Source organism: Gallus gallus, chromosome 1 (assembly GCF_016699485.2).
Source record: "Gallus gallus isolate bGalGal1 chromosome 1, bGalGal1.mat.broiler.GRCg7b, whole genome shotgun sequence".
NCBI classification, from domain to species: Eukaryota; Metazoa; Chordata; class Aves; order Galliformes; family Phasianidae; genus Gallus; species Gallus gallus.
The window spans coordinates 172,870,290-172,891,047 of record NC_052532.1 but is presented as its reverse complement, the minus strand read 5'-3'; the positions used below and the strand labels follow the sequence as shown (position 1 = coordinate 172,891,047).

The 20,758-nt window shown below is 38.1% G+C and overlaps 1 protein-coding gene across 8 annotated transcripts in view; it reads left to right on the top strand.

The window, feature by feature from the left end:
- Positions 1 to 15,883, top strand: part of NBEA (neurobeachin) — a 470,888-nt gene extending 455,005 nt beyond the window's left edge. For all 8 annotated transcript variants that reach the window (XM_015277560.4, XM_040704875.2, XM_025153000.3 and 5 more), the window contains 4 exons: positions 7,301 to 7,402; positions 11,109 to 11,305; positions 12,066 to 12,217; positions 14,086 to 15,883. In XM_015277560.4, coding sequence (XP_015133046.2) covers positions 7,301 to 7,402; positions 11,109 to 11,305; positions 12,066 to 12,217; positions 14,086 to 14,176 — 542 coding nt within the window. In that variant the 3' untranslated portion in view covers positions 14,177 to 15,883. The remainder of the gene's footprint in view (positions 1 to 7,300; positions 7,403 to 11,108; positions 11,306 to 12,065; positions 12,218 to 14,085) is intronic.
- The last annotated feature ends 4,875 nt before the right edge of the window (positions 15,884 to 20,758 follow it).

Genomic DNA, 20,758 nt, shown 5'->3' with positions numbered 1-20,758 from the left:
TAGAAAACATAGCTATCACATCTATTGTGAAACATTCTGGAGCAAAAGATTTCAGAATGAATTCCTTACCAGTTCTCCTAAAATCCCATACTCCAGAATCCATGCGTTTGATGAAGACTTCACTATACAACACATTCGTCAGGAACACAACCTGTTGCACCTCTGGGGATCTGAATCTGTGCTGATGTGTGCTCAGCAGGTGACCTTAGCATTGTCTGTGGGAAATGCAGGACCAGCTCTGGTTTAAAGGGGAGAATGGAGAAAGACTGTGGCTTGGATGAGACTCTTGCAAGTGGCAGCTCCAGCTCAGCTGTTGGAAACTTGGCTATGAGAACATGGTGAACTGCCTTATAATTTTAATAGATTTTCATAGAATCAATGCCTTTATTATGTTATCAATTTTATTCTCCTACACTACATATCAAAAAGGAGTTTCTGGTTCAGATTGCACTTGTCACAGTTATTTTACAGGCTGTGAGAAGGATGAAATTTTGCCAGATTTTAAATACAATGCTTTCTGTGGAGTGGATTTCAAAAATAGCCTGCATTAATAACCTTATGGTTAGAATGTTTGTTCAGGAAGTAGGAGACTAAGTTCTTAGCCTCCAGAGGCTGATGGAATTCAAACCCGCATTCCCATATTCACAAGCATATGCTTCATCAAATTCATGCATTCTGGACTATCAGGCTATAAATTAATGTGGGAGGGGACCCCTGTGAACCTCCAGCAAAATTCTTTTCTTTACTTCATTTATGGATTTTATATGACATTATGTTTGGATAAAAATAGAGATAAGTCAAGAAAACAGGAACAAAAACTGCACACCTTTAGCAGCAATATACAGGTAAAATCTCCCTACCTGTCCTTCCTCTGGTCCAACAAAAATTGGTTTCGTGGCTGCATAAAGGCTAAGCAATGATTGAAAATGATCTCCTTCAGCCTGTAATAGAGCCTGGAGATGCTTCTCGGCAGTGGGAGATGTGGCATGAATTCACCTAGAGTAAGGGGGAGCTGAATGCTGCTTTTTATGTTTTCATGTATATTTAATCCTCCTCTTATTTCATTAGCTTTGGTTAAATAAGTAGTACCACTGGGACAAACACTGAATTATTTGAAGCATAGTCATCCTGCCAGTGTAAGATACCTACTTCCTATGCCAAAATTGGCCATCTGAAATAGGTATCTGAATCTGCACCCTATTAAGTTGATGACCACATAGCATAAATCTATGGGAGAATGAAAGGAATCTGTTTCTTCATAGGAAGAGATGGCACATACAAAGGACATCATTTGCTTGCTTTAATTTTAAGTGATGTGGCAAATGTAAATCTTTGCAGTTTTAAGGGTTTGAATAGGAAAATTACTGTTAAAGAGTTTGACAATTTGAGTTTTGATTTTTTTTTTCTCTCTCAATATACGTAGGGATTTATTTTAGCTGAACACTAATTTGTCTACAAATTTCTTCTTACATAGCAACTGCATTAGTCATCATAAAAAGGGGGAGAGAGACTACATGATATGCCCTGGAGTTCAAAATGTATAGTTATTGTTGTTTTATTTTTATATTTTATGATTGCTTTATTGGATGTCTCTTTGAGACAAGTGACTTTGAAAATGAGAATTATCTCAGAGTCTTTGAACAGATACCAAAATAGGTGATAGAATTGCAGAAAAGTGAGGGAGGGACAGATGCTTTCATCTGAAACAGACACAAATTCAGAAACTAATTTGGAAGTGATAAAAATTAATTTGCACACTTTAATTGGAATCAGACTTCTGCATGAAAGAAAGGAAGAAGGGTAGGCAGCTTGAGCTAAAACCTGATTGAATTTTTTTCAGGTAAGTAGGTTGGACTTGGCCGCTTATCCTCTTGAGCCTCTCTGTGCAACATATTACATTCACCTTCTGACTGGTGTTCTTTAAAAGGATCAATGCTATTCCTGTTTTGTCCCTAGAGCCTGAAATTTCATTGATCTTGGGACTTGACATTTCTCATTACTTATAGTAACGTCCAAGAGGATGGTCACAGGAGGTGTGAGAGTGAACCCTGCTTTTTCTATGAGGAGCTGCACTGACCATAGTAAAACACATTGTCTCTCAGCCCAAATGTTGGTTTATGTACCATAATAACAGTCATCACAGGTGCTAATTATCCACCCTCTCTCAGGGAATGCATTTGTGTATGTCTGAAAGGGAGGGCACATGCTTCCATAAAGGATCCTTCTCAAGTTAACCTGCACTTTTTTTAAGTGTCACAAAGCATATTTAACTTTCTTTGCAAGATGTCATTTTTGAAACAATTTAAAATTGTGAATGTCTCTGATTTTGTGAGCTTGTATCTTGAGAGCATTGCTGTCCAGAACTCTGAATATTCACCCTATTCTTTTATATCTCCATAGACGTATACACTATAACATGGACTAGCTTAGCCTTGAAAAGGCAACAGTTTAAAAATAGCCACCAGTGTCTTTTGTGCAAACTGGGCTGGAGAGCTGCCTAAAGGTTCTGCTCAAGCGTATTAGTACACATGCAAACCGCTTTGCAAGTCTAAAACGCATGCAGCACTTGTAAGTGCAATTTAGGTGTTAATTTTTAAAATACAATATCTCAGCACTATTCTGCCAGAGTAGAAGCTCTTTGAAAAGTGATGCATAATTTTTACCAGCACCATTTTACTGGTAGCCGGAGACACCTCTCCTAAGACTCCTAGGCAAAGGCAAATGAGCCAATAATGCACCTGAACTAATGCAGTTATATCTAGCATTTTATCAACAGATGTCTCTGACCATGTTTTGCTGCATTCTCCAAGAGAGTGGTATTGCACAGGGCAGTTCAGTGATTTGCCAAAACTTTTGAAGTAATTTAGTGAAAGAAATACTAATTGAAGTTGCACAGGCTCTCATCCAATGCATTTTTCCTTATGGAGTCTGGACACTCGCAGGATGTGTGCAAGTCCACTCACCTTGATTAACTATTTGTAAGCATATGCAGTGCTACTGACATTTCTCAGCTAATAAACCAGTTCTGCAAGAGGTAAGAATATTTTGAATATATGAATATTTTTCAGTCAGCACCCTTTTTTTGTTTGTTTGTTTTTGTTTTTTAAATCACTTCCTCCCATTTTGGACTTTTTTTTTTTAGCTATTTCTTATTTTGAAGTTATGTTTGTTGGATGTAGCCTTATCTTTTCATCCTGTGCCTGGTTTTTTGGTTTTTTTTTTTTCTGATAGTAAAAATTCAGGAAGACTACTTCATTGATACTTCTATTAAAGTGATAATGACTTCACAGATTTTGTTTTCTGAAGAGTATCTCCTCAAAAATATTAACAAAAAAATCTTTGTGTCATAAAGATGTTATTTTCAACAGATCAGTCAGCTATAGCCTTGTACTTCCTTCCATGAAAGTCAGAGATGAAATGGAAGCTGGAAACCTTATGGTCTCATGTTTCTTTAAACAGAAGACCTTCAGATGTGTCCCCAGAACAATTTACATAATTCCTGGAAAAAGATAATATGAAAAAGTAGCAACACTGTCCATTCTCCTTCATTTTCTTTTTACCCTTACAGTGAGAGAATAATGTTATGGAAGAACCTTACAGTAGTATTAAACATTGTATTTTTCAGAGAAAACGGAAGATGTATTTTACTTCAGACTTTGTAGAAGAACGTGCTTATTTAGAAACACATCACAGATGTGTTTTTTCCTTCTGCTCACTAGTAGCGTGGTTCAAAGGTGCTCCTTTGGGGAAATCACAGGGAGTTTACAGTGATGGTATCTCAGTTCACAGATAAGATATTTTCACCTGCAATTCCCTCAGTGCTGCAGCCTTTGACCCCTGGCTGCATCTATCAGAGGTGATGTGACAGTGACAGAATATTTTGCTAGATTTTGAATGACTCCTGGAGTTCACAACTTCTGTCCTTAGCAATAAAATGTAATATGACTGAGATTCTCTTCTTTGTGTTACAGCTTCTCCTGTAGAAAGTATCACTGAATCTTTTTTACCATTAGTGTCTGACTCTTACTACTAATAAAGATTTTCAATTATTAATTTTATTTACTGAAAAAAGGTCTCAAAGGTCAGAGCAGTTGTATCGTATAAGTATTTCCATTTGTAAGACAAGAAGTCAACAAATATTGTCAGTTTTCAGATTCTGACATTTTACAATTCCTTCATTTTATACTATTTTATTATGAAGTGGTGAGGAAAATGTCTTTCTGAAAATTATATTCTTTCTCTTCCCCTTAAACTTTCTAATCATGAAATAGTTCTAGTCATTCAGTGCTGCTAGTTCCCTTGCAGACTGATGGCGACACTATGTGGACCTCTATAATCAGAGTTTAAGTCAAAGAAACCTTTTCTTGCTTTTTTTGTTTGTTTGTTTGTTTTTGTTTGTTTGTTTTTTTTTTTTTCAAGAAGACATGCAGAAGAAAGAAGGAAAAGAATGGGAATACTTTGAAGTTAGTTGCATTATATATATTACTTTTCTATTAGACCACTGGAGAAAAGAAAGTCTCTGAAGAAGGTTTTTCAACATCTATGGAGGAAATTATAAGCATGTAAACCTCAAAATATAGCTATCTTTGATCAGGTGTATTGAACTTCCTCCTTTGTTTCTTCCAAAATCCATCCCTTCTAGTTTTCAGTTTACATCTTCAATTTCCAGACTAAGAAGATTTTTTTTTCTTACAGGGTAAAGATTGGGAAACTAGAATTTGTTGAGATAGCTGTTTTCATTAGCAGTGAAGGTAGATTGACTGATTTATCCCCTACTATTTGATCCAAAACTAAAGCCTCAAATCCACGTTTGGCAGTTCTTCGATAACAGACATAGTTAAGATTATTCAAGAAATACTGTACATTTTCTGTAAAATTTCAAGAACTACTATTATATACTGTTCTGACTAACTGAATTTTAAGAAAGAACTGGGAGTGTGAATGAAGCAGAGGTGGGTTACTGCAATGTCTAAAAAGAGGCAAGCCTGTCACTTTAAAGAAATATTATAAGAGTTTGGTTTGTTTAATAAAGTCAAAAGGAAAGGCTGAGAGGGCTGATTTCTTCTGTAAGAACATGAGTGGGGAAAAGACAAGCGAGGGGATAGATCTGAAGCTGAAGGGCAGTTCTGACACAAGAACAAAGAGATGTAAGGTAGGTAGGAATAGATTCAGACTGAAAATGAAAATATTTCTGTCCTTCAGGGCATTAAAGTTCTGAAACATCCTTCCAAGTCACCTACCTAGCCAGCTATTCATTAATTTATTAACAGGTTTATATGGCGTGAGTTTCTGTAACAAATGAGAGTAAATTCATTGACCCACAAAGCTTAATTCAAGCCCATATTCCTAAAGCATATCTTTCAGAAACCCATACACTATTGCTTAGATACCCCAGTAGTTTCCGTATTAATTTGTTTTAGTGTTTAACTGTTTTTGCAGGTAGGATACTGCATTTTATTGCAGGGTTGAAATATGTGCAGCCATTCACCCATTGGACCTTGTCCTGCCATTAGCTGTAAGATAAACTGCTTGGCTATTGGACATCTTTTATACCTTTAACTCCCAGGTATGGTTACCAAGTCACTGCTCTGCTGCATGTGCAGTGAAGAGAAAAAGCACTTTAAATGCTGTGCAGCCTCCTATCCTACTCTTTATCAGTTGTGTGACCCTACTTGGAGCCCATTTCTGAAAATGCGAGTACAATTTTCTTTATGATCTACAGTGCAAGATAATTCCTGACCTCTATTTGCTATTTTAGGGTATTGCAATGAAAGCTAATGTTGAGCAAGTTTTGCATTGTGACTCCAATAAATCCTCCTTTGTCTCATTGCTTTCCCAAACCAAAATCACCCTTCCAGTGGGCAGAGCTTGTGTTTGTACAGAAGCATCAACTTTCTACCTGTTTGCACTCAAAATAAATAAAATAATTAAAATCCATTTGGCAACCTTATTATTTAACTGGACAGTGGAAGACCATGCTATAATAAATACTATCACTCTTCATGGTACAGTAGTGTATGAATCCTTGTATCAACTGTATATTATGACATCTTACCAGCAAAGATTTGATATTGTCCTACAGATAAAGTTACTGACTAGTGATTGGTTCCCACTACCAGGATAATACCTCAGTATCCAGTATCCTAATGTCTAGCTCCTAGTCAATACCCTCCGGTTGGCAGAAAATGTTCAAAACTGTCATTGAACCTGCTTCTGTACTACACGTTCTGTCCTTGGTCAGTTCCATATGAAGCAGATCGAAATCAAAACCCCACACTACTGAGTCAAATATCCTAAAAAAAATACAGGAGGCCATTTTAAAATAGCCATCTTTATCAGCTGTACTCGTCATCCTGTCCAAAGCAGATAAGAAGCTTGCTTGACAGGACTCCCATTCCAGTACAGAATGGTGACTGGCATTAATGAGATTTTTGCTTCCAATTTATTGACAGAACTCTGTGTTGCCCAGTTTGTTATTTTGTGGGGAGTTAATGTTATGATAATTCACCTGTAGTCAGAGCTCCAGTCCTTTGGAATTTCTTTTTTTTATATTTCATTTGTAGAAACTAAATATAACCAGATGAAATCTCTGTTATCTAGCATGTTGTTAATTTTTTGTTACTGCATAACTTTTTCTTGCCTGGTAAAGTGATATCAAATACTCAGTAATTCCTTACTGCATGCAGAAGCTTTACTCGTCAGCATCTGTTATTATTGGAAACAAGAGAAATGTTGCTATTCGTCACATAAATGTTCCATAAAAGCCCACTTGTTTGAATCCATAATAAAATATGTTTTTCTCCTGCATATAGAAAAGAAAGGTTTAGAGAACAGTCTATCCTACTCTTTAAAATTAAATGTGATTATAATGGCATATATATCCACAGTGATATATATAAAATGATGTCTATTCATAACCATCTCCAGCTATAATTTTAACCTATAAACATTCAATGTGACTCTAAATCAATAATGTCTATGCAACGGCATTATCTTTCCAGTACAGTGCAGTTTCTCCTCTTCCCCCTACTCCAGCTTCATGAAACAAATTATGATCATTAACATAAGAACATCCACAACTCTTCCTACTCCTTAGGTTCCTAGCAGAAGGCTACAGACAGGTGTGTTTGATAGCAGATATTTGTGTTATGGATGCTCAGAAAGCTAGGTATGAAGTATTTAAACAGATGGTGCGTTTCTTCGATGCTTATTGATTGAAGGCAAATTACAGCACTGTTCTTTTGTTGTTAATATAGGTTTGTTTTGCCATTTGTCTGTTTCCTTTTTTTTTTTTTAACAGGTGATTATCCTGCTCCTCGGGCTGTTCTGACTGGTCATGACCACGAAGTTGTCTGTGTGTCAGTCTGTGCAGAGCTGGGACTTGTTATCAGTGGTGCTAAAGGTTAGAAATACTTCTATGATTTAAGTCTTTAGAGCCTTTCTGAATGGTACTTTCTGGTCTTTTAAGCTAGACAGACTTCAATTATCCCAAGTATGCTCTACCAAGATGTTCTTCAATTCTGGGGGAATCTGTAGCTTATTACTCTGAGCATTATTCCTTACTATCCATATTTATGAGGCTTAGAAACAAATAGTTGATCTTTCCAGCAATCAGCCTGTACTACAATTACCCACAGATTTGGAAGAGAATTGTTGATAGAGACCTGTATCTGGGGTAGGGCCAGCTCCAAATTCTCCACCCTGATCTTAATTAAATGGCAATTTGCAGAATGACCTCAGTTTCCTTAGCAGTGAAACCTGTGTCTATTTGCTTTGTTTTGGAATCCTTCAACAGCATTTCACCCAGCAGACTTTTTGGTGGATAGGTTTCCAAATAATCAGGAGTTTGCATGTTTGTTGTTACAGCTCTTCCATTAAAATTTTTGGGCCACCTGTTCACACACTGTCTTGCTTATTTATAGAATCCAGAGTATCCAACAGTCACTAATGTAAACATTCAAGATACCTTTTCAAACCTGCAGCAAACTCCTGTACAACTCTGGACATCAATGTAAATAAAACACTCATCTAAATGAGTTGTTGCTTAATCTTTCCCTATTTTGCCCACCTTCTCCTTTTCCCCACGTTCTTCTTCCTCTTCTGTCCTCTCTCATTTAGTTTCCTTTCTTCATTTGGAAAACTGCATGTCTTTTTCTCTCATCCTTTCCTCTTTGCCTCATCTTCCTCCAGGGTGTAGCTCTTACTTTCCTTTAAGCTATATTATCCCTTCTTATTTCCTTATTTTACACTGACTTTGTCATTCTTTAAGGGTTCTTATTTCCTATGTCTCATTTCCACTCCACTCCTGGATCTTTATTCAGCCACTTGTTTTTTTATGTTCACAGTAGTATCTATTTTGTATTTTATTAATAGAATCAAAGAATCACTGAATGGCTTGGGTTGGAAAAGACCTTAAAAACCATCTAGTTCCAGTGCCCTGCCATGGGCAGGGACACACTTCCCACCAGACCAGCATTTTGAAAGCCCAGTCCAGCCTGGCCTTGAACATCTCTAGGAATGGAGCATTCAGTTTATCTGGGCAACCTCTTCCAGTGCCTCACCACCCTCATCATGAGGAATGTTTTCCTAATGTCTAGTCTAAATCTTCCTCTTTTATTTTAAAGCCATTGCCCTTTGTCCTGTCACTACAATCTCTTATAAAGGGTCCCTCTCCAGATTTCCTGTGGTTTCTCTTTGGGTACTGAAAGGCCACAATGAGATCTCCCCAGAGTCTTCTCCAGGCTGAGCAGCCCCAGCTGTCTCAGCTGGTTCTCATAGGAGAGGTAGCCTGTTCATTACTGGATATCCTTGCATTCCTTTTTAAAGCTTGATGCTTTTGAGGATAAGAAGATTGGATATTAGGAGAATATCTCAGAAAGAGGGGCGCTGCGCTGGCACAGGCTGCCCAGAGAGGTTGTAGAGTCACCATCCCTGGAGATTTTCAAGAACTGTGTAGATGTGGCACTGAGAGACATGGTTAGTGGGCATGGTTGATGGGCTGATGGCTGGACTTGTTGATCTTAAAGGTCTTTTCCAACCTTAAAGATTCTGTGATTTTTGAAGGCTGTGGTGCTATTCCTGCCCACTTTAGCTCACAGCTGGATTATCATCTTTCATACAGACTTGGAGGATGACATTTATTTTCAAAGTTGAATATGAAACTTTTGCATAAAGATATTTTTAACAAGAATTGCTAATGGGTCATTAACTCTAGTAGTGACTTACTATATAACTGTGGTAGGTGAAGTCATTTATGAAAAAAATATGCTGAAGGACTCTGAACTTAATTTTGTCTAGCAACACTGCTATTTCCTTGTCTTTTAAGGCAACCTTATATATTCTTGCTGTCAAGGTACCCTTTTCAACTATCTTGTTGCAAATTTTCTCTTATTAGGATCACTGAGGTTCATGCTTAGTTACCTTTTGCTTCCTTCAGTATGCAATGCTTTAGAGACATCTATTTTTAGAGCTAAATGCTGCTGGGGGTCAAATCCAGAATATACTTGTAATAAATTCAGAGAGTTGGAGGCCCATCCTGTCAGATCCTGTTCTCTGAGTTACTCTTCTCACATTTCCCATTACTTTATAGACTATTCCATATACTATTCCATATATTATTTTATAGACATTTTTTATTTTATTTTATTTTTATAATTGTGACTGTTTTCCAGCAGATGCTTGTTTAAAGGCTTTTTATTCATTTTCTGTCCAGGACTCCTCTAAGAAAATCCTATGCCTCAGGTTGATGTCTGCATTTTCCTATACAACATTAACAGAAGAAAGAGTGGGCAGTTTGTGTGCCTTTAGACCAGAATCTGAAGATTTTGTTGCGTGCCTTTTCATGCTCAAGACCAATCAGCTGAGCTGTTTGTCAGGGTGCTTAAGTGAGAAGATATTACATTTTCCTTCTGGAAAATCTAACATGGTATTTATTCTAGAAGTGGAAGCATCGCTGGCATTACAGCATTTCCAAAGCTAGAATTCAACAATTTGAGAAAATAAATTAATTCCATTGCAGATGCATTCTGTAGACCCAGTCAGACTCAGAGTCTCTCTGCATAAGGCTTGTTGCAAACACAGACAAGGACATGCACCGGAGGGCTCACAGACAAGTGCATCGGTGGCATGATTTGTTCTACCTGGACAAACCCAGCTGGAGTGTGATTTTCAGAGAAGTTAGAAGGGCTTAATGTGAGGTGGCTGAGTCTGCCAGCATGAATTTACGTTGAAGGTCCTGAGCCAGCTGTACAAGGAAGACATAACTGTGATGGTCCAGGGATATTCAGTGATTCATTAAAAATATATTTATTATTTACTGTGATTCAGACTTTTAGAAGGAATACACATCTCACTTTCAAAAGAGCATTTCTCATAGATTTTGAAATGGAGATATCATAGTGTTGCATCTTAAAACGTACCTTGTAGATTTCACAGCTCTGTTTCTCTTTCATCAGCAATAAAAAAATAATAATAAAAAAAGACTCTAAAATCTCATATCAAAGTCTCTCTGGAGTAGTGGAGTTATAGTGCGGTCTTCCGAAAACTCTTATAGTCCCACTATCATAGTTACATTGGTGTCTGTCAGATGATGCCTATTGTTAAAGCAATGAAATCTATGACTGAAATCTGTGCATATAATACATTCATTGTGGGAGAGGACCTACAGGAACTGCCATTGACTATAAGAGAAATATGCAGTGATACGGTTATATGCCCTATGGGAGTTGCTCCTACTAGTCACTGATAGGGCCCCATCTGTTTAATGTGAATGGGCAGGCTAAGGAGAGTTCATGTTCTTGGAGGAAAGACCAAGGCCTCTAAATGCTTGGAAAAATATCCTGATATTTTAGAAGCAGATCAATGACAATTGCCACCAGTTTAAGGAAATAATGAACTTCCACCTTTAGACACATATTTATTTTCTTAATCTGCTACCTCTTGCATTTTCTTTTCCGTTTTCTATTTTATGTTCTTGGGTCAGGATTGCATCTTCTCATAACTATGCCGGACTAAAATGATATAAACGTGTATTACGCATTGCCTCTGTGCACAGTTTATATAGTTTGTATGACCAGCAAAAGTATGATATATTATCTTTTCACATACAGAAGGTCCTTGTCTGGTACACACAATTACTGGAGATTTGCTGAGAGCCTTGGAAGGAACAGAAAACTGCTTGTATCCTCGCTTAATTTCAGTTTCTAGTGAAGGTCACTGCATCATCTACTATGAACGAGGACGGTTCAGCAATTTCAGCATTAATGGAAAACTCTTAGCTCAGATGGAGATCAATGATTCAACCAGGGTAAATCTAAATGCAAATAAATACTTGTTGTGTCTTGCTTTTTTTTTTATTAAAATAAATTGAATTTATTTGCAGTGTATTTTAAAGGAAATCACACATGTAAATGTGTGATTGAATATGACTCCCAGCTGAGTCATATTCAAACACAAATGATCTCATCTCCATCTCCAAATGTGAAAGTGCACTCAAGCATTTTCAGAGTGAAAAAGAACAAATTCTGTGTGATCCCTTACAATTCCTGGAATTTTTGTTTGGAATTCAATTTAAGTGGGAAACATTTTTTTAAAACAAAATACTCAGAAAGAAGTCCATCCTTCACTTGTTAGTCCAAACATGAATTCTTGCCATTCAGGGCTCTGCTCTGTGAAGAGCACTTGAAGCAGCATTAAGAATGCAGATCGCTGCCCTGCATCAGGTGTTATTGATGGTATCCAGCACTGTGGGACAGAGAAATGTTATGTCCTCAATTCATGTCTTGGCATAAATACTGGAAAATGTGTTGGGTTTTTTTTTGGTGGTGGTTGTGGTGGTGGTTGTTTATCATACTTAAAACCACACAATTGTTTTACTTAAAATTTGGAGATCCAAAATTTGTTAGTTTATTTTTCTTTTATTTCGAAGAAGGAGAAGTGGGAGCCTTTTTCTTCAAATTTAAAGTGGGCAGAGAACAAGAAATGCTCATAAGTTGATTAAATTTAAGTAATGATCATTATCCATAAAAGCTAACTGTGTACCTTGGTTTTATCATGTTTATCTGAAGGCGATTCTCCTGAGCAGTGATGGGCAGAACTTGGTGACAGGGGGAGACAACGGTGTGGTGGAGGTATGGCAGGCCTGTGACTTCAAGCAGCTCTACATCTACCCTGGCTGTGATGCTGGCATTAGAGCTATGGATCTGTCTCATGATCAGAGGTGAATTTGTTCTTCATGTCTGTATGTAAAGAGTAAAACTGCACATATTATAAATATCTGTTAATGTTTAAGTATGGTTTTAAAGTATGAATTGAGAGGGTATGATGCAAAATCATTACGCATGTTATTATCTGGTTGACTTGTTTTAATCAACATGTTGTCTGATCCTTGAGTCTCATAATACCAGCAGTTAAGTTCAAGGCAAGATCTTATTTCACTGAAGTCAGTAAGCCAGCAGAATATTAGTAAAATTGCATTAACTTCAGAACATACAAACAAACAGACTGGATCAGACTGCAGTAGTACCAATTAAAAAATGCTTTGAAAAAAAGTTCAAAAGTTCATTGAAGAGCTTAACAATTTATTGGGGCTGTGGTTAGACTCTAATGTGCAGTATTACCAGGGATTTACCTGCCAGGAATGGATATGGACCTTTCTTTTTGACGTTCTCTGAGCAGTGGAGGTGCAGCGTACAAGCCTAGATATTTGTAGTGACTGCTGTGGCAGTGGAATGCACAGTGCAAATGTAAATATATATGAACCTGGTTTGTTACTCTACTACTGTAATATGCTTATGGTATAAGCCTGTATGTTGCATTTATGCAGGGTTATGAATGGATTTGCTGTTTACATCATGTGTGAGTTGACGTTTATTAATATACAAACTCATAAAAAAAAATTACTGAGACAGGAGAAAAATCATAGAGCAGTCATATCCATTTATTTTTCTTACACTTTCCAGCATTCTTATGCTATGTACCCATTTTGTAAAGCAATAAAAACACCTACAAACCAAGTACCCACCTAATTTATTCATATATGAATAGATGACGAGAAACAAGACTTTTGTCTCAAACAATCTAATCAAAACCTAACTTACTGGAAGAGGCCTATTTGCTGCTGGAGCTTTGCCAGTTTATGTATGCAGTACTGTGCTGTGTTCTAAGAGATTTATTTATACTGTGAAAAATTTCTTCTAGCCTATTTTCTCTACCCCTGATTGTAATATTAGGTTGGGAAGCTCCAGCTGTGCAAAGTGCTTTAAGTATCTGCTTAGCTTTGGTCGCATAATTAAGCAGAGAATGGATTTTGTACGGTTTGATAGAAGTGGTGATAGATATCTAATCCAATTTTAGAATTCAGCTACCAGAATTAGAGGGTATATGATAACTGGAAAATCATCTCAACCGTTGCCACCAGAACTACATAAATATAGGTGTAAATTTCAATATAAAGCTTTTTAGGAGAACCAGAGTGTGATCAGCTTACATGAAGCTATGATAATAAGCTTCCCTAATAACTAGTGGAGATTTACTGAGTACAGTCTGTGGAGTCCAGAGGACAATTTAGCTCACCCAAGTACACCCAGGTACACCCAAGTACACCCAGGTCCAGCGACCTGTAGAGAGTTCGTGTCAAGTTGCACCAAGGGTACTGATGAGGTCCCTAGTTTGGTTTCCACCCCATAGCCAGTTAGTACTGTTTGAGATGCTCTGGAGGTCTGAGCTACATAGGAGGGGTGGCACATGTGGCAGAGGACCTAGTAAAAGCCCACACACTTCCAGAAGGGCACCTAGAGGCAAGGCAAGATAAAGATCTTGCCATCTCAAATTATACTGAGCTTTTATCTACGTGAAAGTGAATAGATTTAGTTCTGGACCTCCCTTGGCCATAATGGGAGCGTGGAAATTGGGCTTATGTGTAGACACCTAAATTTAGTGTCTCTGTAGCAAACTGATTGCATCTATGAACTTTAGTTTCATACAGCATTGCTAAAGAGCCTCGTTCTTTTGGCTTTTTCACTGTTTATTTCAAGCCATAATTTGAGAAGGCAAAAGAGGACTAACACAAACACCTGTCTTTTTCAGAACTCTAATTACTGGCATGGCTTCTGGCAGCATCGTAGCTTTCAATATAGATTTTAACCGGTGGCATTATGAACATCAGAACAGATACTGAAGCGGAGTGAAGAACTGAAAGCCCAGGTAAAGCTGAGAGCACAAGTGCTGCAATGAAAGGTGTAGTCTCTGGCGGAAAACCACGTCTGCATTGACCTCCGTTGTACATTCCATTACACCCAGCAATAGCTGTACATTGTAGTCAGCAACCATTTTACTTTGTGTGTTTTTTCACAACTGAACACCAGCTGCTGAAAAGCAAGCTTGTATCATGTAAATTATATGAATTAGGAGATGTTTTGGTAATTATTTCATATATCTTTGTTTATTGAGAAAAGGTAGTAGGATGCGCCACAAGAGACTTTTGCAAATTCTGAGGAACCTCGTGTCCAGTTGTTTCAATGTTTAGGCTATGAACCTAACATGCATCCCATCTCCAGCCTCTTTTCAAGCTGAGATAAAAAAATAAATAAATAAATACGTTTGATACTTTGTACATCAGATGCACATCTTAACTTTAAAGGGATACTTTTGTAAAAGTAAAACCTTGTATAAAGAACAAAATCGTTTCTTAATTTTATTGTGGAGTTACAACTTGCATGTACTTTAAACCTGATGTCTCGAAGGAGCAGGTGCATTCTCACAAATCAAACTGGAGATCTGCCTGAGGGTATAGCTTGTGTTAAAGGGTTGAATTTGGGCGCAAACAGTAATTTTGACATTTTCACCAACACATACTTTTCACTTTTTGAATCTAAACTTTACCCCTTTTAAGTGGAGTTCTGCTCATGAAGCATTTGGATAAAAAGCCATCCTTTGCCATGTTTATACTTTATACAGTAGAAATTAAATTCCTCCCTTTTAAATTCAAAGACTAGATAGAAAGGGAGCAAAGAGGGGAAGTTCAGTTTCATGATTTGCAATGCTTAATGATTCCCAATACAAAGTGCTATACTTCTGGATTGCTAGCGTTTGGCAAGGAAACCATTGGGCGAGAGAGCCTCAAATGATGTTTTTCCCTTATTTTCCTCTGAGCAGCTTGGTTTCTTCAACAGCCTTAGCTTCATTGTGGAGGTGACTGAGGTTATTCTTTTCAGTTTCTCTGAAAATCTCACCTGAAGCCACTCAGACTAAGGCACTTCATGTTTTACAATACTGTAATGATAACTATCAGAATAATTTTCTGCACATTGTACTGATCAAATTACACACCCAGGGGTATATACACTTCGATTCATGTTTCTTCTTTGTATATTTGGTGACTGTATTGTCATAGATGTACATATTGTGTCGGTAGGGCTATGAGGCATGTAACAGGAATGTAATTTTCTCAGAATTTACACTCATTTGCAGTCATTTATTTAAAAAGATAATGGATTCTTTGTATTGGCACTTTGCACCAGAAACATATCATTATTTATTGATGTGATTACTTATTTGTTCTCCACCTTGTATTAGTAAGTTTAGCACTGAATTTCCTTCTTCATTGTTGTTTGTATTTATAAGGTTCGGCAATCATGGGGATCATCCTAATGATTAAGTTATTCATCACCAGTCTGTAAGCAATATCTTGAGTTTGTAGCTTAGAATTGGGAGAATACTGAACATCTGGAAGACAAGTTCATTTCATCTTGAGATCATGGTGAAATATTTTGGATATATAAATTCCTTAAGCTATTGTAACCATGTTTTATTGCAAAGATGTAAAATATGCCAGATGTGTGTGAGTTGGAAATCAAAAAGAAAAATAAAATATGCAAAGAATTCAGTGATAGTTATTCATTTCAATGAACTTCTCACATTATCATTAGGAACAATTGTTTTAAGAAATCATCCCTTATATACAAAGTAAATGTCAAAAATCATGTATGGCTGGATTGTATTTCCTGGGGCATCAGGAAATGAAAGAGAGATTATGGTGTGTTTTTCAACTCTTTTGATTGCAAGTACATGAAAAGAAACTACAAAAAATACTTTGGTCAGCAGAAGGATCATTGTGAACAGGCAATAACCTTGTATAGTAGACCCCACAGAAAGCAAAGATCTGATGAGAGCCATTTTGAGTATCTCTTACTATCTGATAAGACTGAATTAATTTCATCTTAGATTAGACTTCAAAAATTAGATATCTACAGTCCATGCACAGCAGAACAAAACAGGTGGGTTAAATCACATTTTGGAAATGCTGAGGTCCCTACAAAGGTTCAGCAAGTAGTTGTAGATAGGTAGCTGTCTAAGGTAGCAGAAGTGGGCAAAATACTTTCCTTATCATTAGAAAATTCCTGATTGACTACAAAGCAAATAACAGCCAACACTTCAATTTGCCAACCTACTGACAGTCCTTTCATTTTAAGCAGTGTTCTATAAACAGTTATCAAAATGAACTAAAGCCACTGTTTTATAACTTTATTAGAGTTCAGTATGCAGTGTAGCAGATTCCTATTTCTATCAACTGGTTTTTGAAGCAGATGACTTATGTTGGTTGGTTTTGGGCTGGAATGGAGACAAGAGCATAGATTACTATGTTAAGAGTGGCATTTGAAATAGTTTTATATCACAACCTCCAGTCCATCAATATAGAGATACCTGACCTTTGTCACACTTCATGGAGTAAACTGAAGGATTAAAAAAATACAAGTCCCATTCAATAATAACAAAATGATAAATATTCATCTCCACTATGGTTGAAGTCATAAAAATGGAGTTTCCACAAAGGCGTAGGACATGGAGAATGTGTTACCAGGCTGGAATAGTCACGTGTACCAGCTTTTTGTTGAAACACTGCTTTTGCTTATTAATCCCTATTTGATTTCTAATAAGACAATAAAAATAATAAAGATTGAGAAAAAAAAACGATTCTGTCAGAATCAATTTATGTTAATTATATTAGTATGTTAATGCATGTGTTAATTTTATTAGTACTACCTGTATCAGCATCATGTGATGTAAAAAAGAAGTATGTACAGATCTCCAGTTTATGCAACAAGACTTTTCCAAAGCTTCATCTGCCCCATCCATCTCTTTCAGAGAGTAAAGCTAGACTGACTCACCATTTTTCTGTACAGAAACTGATTCTGTGGTGTCTCTGAGAGCTGTCTGATGAAGCAGATTTGACCAGAACAGCTAACTGGGGCTGATCTCTCAGCTAAGGGAGATGCAGCATTAAGCATACAACCATGCAATATGACCACAATGAAAAGAATGTGCAATTTTTTGGCTGTGTTCCTGCCAGTCCGTCCTAGGCTAAGGAAAGGACTATAAGATAATGCTGGCCAGGAGCATAATACAGCTGCCGTGAGGCTTTTTCCTTCTCCAGATACACTGCTTAGGAGGGCACTGCTTTCTCTGCATGAGCAATGATAAAAGACAGGCTGCATCTTTTTACCTCAAGGAAAACTAGTTAGGCTCAATTTACTGGAAGAGCTTCAGATAAATAATGATGATGCTGATAGAGAATCTCACGGGTTGTACTTGTAGAGCTAAAAACACTGCCTGTGAACAACTGTTGTGATGATTGCCTGTTATAATACAGTGTATGAGCCCCACTGACAAGCAGGCAGGATGCTTGATGCACACTTCATGCTGCCGGGGATAAAAGCATTTGGAGTAGATACAGGGAGTGAAGGGCTGACTTCTGATAACAGCAAGAGAAGCATCTCCTGATACAAGACATCTAGTTCCTATAAATATTTTATTTGGAAGTGTCTAGCTGGAGTTTGTGCTCACAATTTGCAGTGGTTTAATTGTGGACTGGTTTCCTTAAAGTTGTTTATTTTTTCCCATTATTTACAAGCACTAAAAATGAACATATTAAAATAGAAGCTTGTATTTAAGAAAGGAAAGAAGGATTGGAAAATTATTACATCTATACAGTACAGAACAGTTTATAGGCTTTCTAACCACTGTGATTAGTTTTGCAACATCTACAGTTAAGTTCAAGATCTGCAACTGACAAGAGAACAAGTCTGGAAATTGCTTTCTTGTAAACTTTATAAGCTGTGGCCATATAATTAGTTTACAGAGGATTTTACTTGGATGAAAACCTGCCAAGCAGCTGCCTCAGTTTATGGATCCCTCTGCAGTGATCAGGCCTGACCAGCACAGTGGCTCTGCATCACGAGCAGATGTATATCCTCGCTCTGTTCCACCCCACCTGCACAAATAAGGTTGTGGATAACTAACACAGGTACCTATGGGTAAAATTCAGTGTGTGGAGTACTTTTTACTTGCTAAGTGCCTGGCATAAGGGCTCTGTGTGCCTCAGGGTGCCACAGTACCAAGCTACAGTCAGCCTCGGGTTCTTAATGTGGGGCAGAGAATAGGCTCTTACATACAAAACTAGATAGTCAGGAAAGAAAATCTTCTCTGGTACCAGAAGACTACAAACAGCTAAAAGCTGGCAGCACTCATGGATTTGACTTTAAAGTTTCCCGTCTGTTTATGCTTTGAAGAGATTCCGACTTGGCAGGATGCTGCAATGACCAAGCCCTGTGGCAAAGCTAATCCCAGTGTCACATCTGTGCAAATTTAAGCCGTTAAGAATGATGCACACAGAGTCCTTCACTGCATAGCAGAACTAGTGATTGCTGGAAAAGGCAGCGGAACAATTGTAAGTGGTCTTTTGGTCTGGCAGTACAGCTATACATATAAATCCAGAGCCCATGGCTGTTCAGATACATTACTTTGTACAGAGCTATCAAACAGTAAATAAAATGTTCCCAGAAGCCAGTGTCCCTGCATGCACATCTTTTCAATTAAGAATAATAGCAAAAAAGAGGCTGCTTCGGTAAGAGGGCAGCAGGACTCTAGGCAGGGACCACAGGGCTGGAGGAGTCTCAGAGGGAGGGACAGCTTTCCTCTTCAGCCACAAAATCCTTGAGCCATTTCTTCTATGTTAGATGTTGTACTAAGGGATATGGTTTAGTGGGGAAATACTGGTGGTAGGTGGACAGCTGGACTAGATGATTTTGAATGTCTTTTCCAACCTTGGTGATTCTAGGATTCCCAGACAGATCGTCCCACATCCCCTCTTGACACATCCCTTCCCTTTCCTTCTCCACTAACCCTCCTGTCCCTCTTGTTTTAACTTGCCATGATGACCAGTTTGTAGGCTGGGTTTTTCTCCCCTGATACCACATGCCCTCACTCCTCCTAACTACCAGGGAGTACTAAAACAGACTTAGCATAAAGCACACACACCAGGCTCCAGAAAGCCCATACAAATCTATTTTCCAAGTTCCTTGCTGTCCCAGGGTGACTTAGAGATAGTAAAACCTGCAATGAAAAGTGAATTGCTACAGTTCCTATCTTTCAGCTGCCTATTGGAGCAGAACCAGAGCTCATGTGGGACTACCATTCTCCTAGTAAATAACACATGTCAGTGTTAGTTCCCTTACTAAAAGGGAAGTGGCACAACATAGGCCTTAGTCATGCTGCCAGACGCCCTGGGACCAGCCCTTAACCCATCCCACCCCACGCACACTGAGGGCTGTTGTTCAGGGAGTGATGAGTTAAAGCACACCCAGTACAGCCTGCAGATGAGCACAGCACAGTGCCCGAGCCTGCACCTTTCATCACTCAAGTTGTAAGCACAGCTGCACACCAGTGGGACTCCAAGTGGGCTTGCAACAAGCCTTTATTCTAGTCAAACCTTCTGCATTAATATCAGAATTTGCCTCCATATTATTGTTTGTTCCCACTTACTTTGGATGCCCAGAGCATCTTGCAAATACCTATGGTAGAAGTGACACCTCATGCTCTAGCACCTAGGCAGAGGTCTTGAAAGCATGGCAGAGACAGCCTTGTTGCTCTACATGACCTTCATCATTCTTTGGAGACTCGCACTCATGATTCCTGTACAGCAGTCAACCCCTCAGACAAGTGAGTTTTTACCAGTACATGCCATGACCACTAACTCTCTGATATAAAAGAATATCGCATTTGTATTCTTCTGTAGGAATCCCTTTCAAAGCATCTGCTCAGGCAGGAGTTCATAAGACTTGGTAGATGGATATCATCCCAGCTGTGCTTGGGAAGAAATGTATGAGAAAGTAAAGCAGATGTGTTCAGAATGAAAGCAAACTTTCTTAGATATTGAGGTTTGGTCTGTGGGCACTTAGAATCTTTTTGCTTCCGTGTAAAGACTGTTTCCTATCTCTTGACTTGAAAGATACTTAATACCACGAATCTGCTCAGTACCTTCAAGGTACTGACAACCCACATACAATGAGGAGCACGTTAATAAGTGATATTTCTTTCTTTCTTTTGCTTTGAAAGTTTTGGGGCCTAGTTATTACCTCCTTCAGGAAAAAGGATATAAAAACAAATGTTGCTGATTGGGTCACTGGGACTTATCTCTAGGTATACTATCAAGAGTAATAAATATCAGTGTGGGTTTTTTATGTCTGGTGTTTCAAGTCCCAGTGGAATCCTTCCCACCTGGCCTTCATATGTGCTACAGTAGGTGTCTGGTTAGCAGCTTATCTCCCATGAGATAACTTCTTACCATTGAGAGACTTACGAAGTTAAGGCAAAAGCCTCTACAAGGCCCTGCCTAGCGGTGCTAGGTCACGCAGAGAGGGCACGCATGTGGTTGTGAGTGCAAGGCTGAATATGGATCCTGTGCAGGAGCTGGCTACAGATA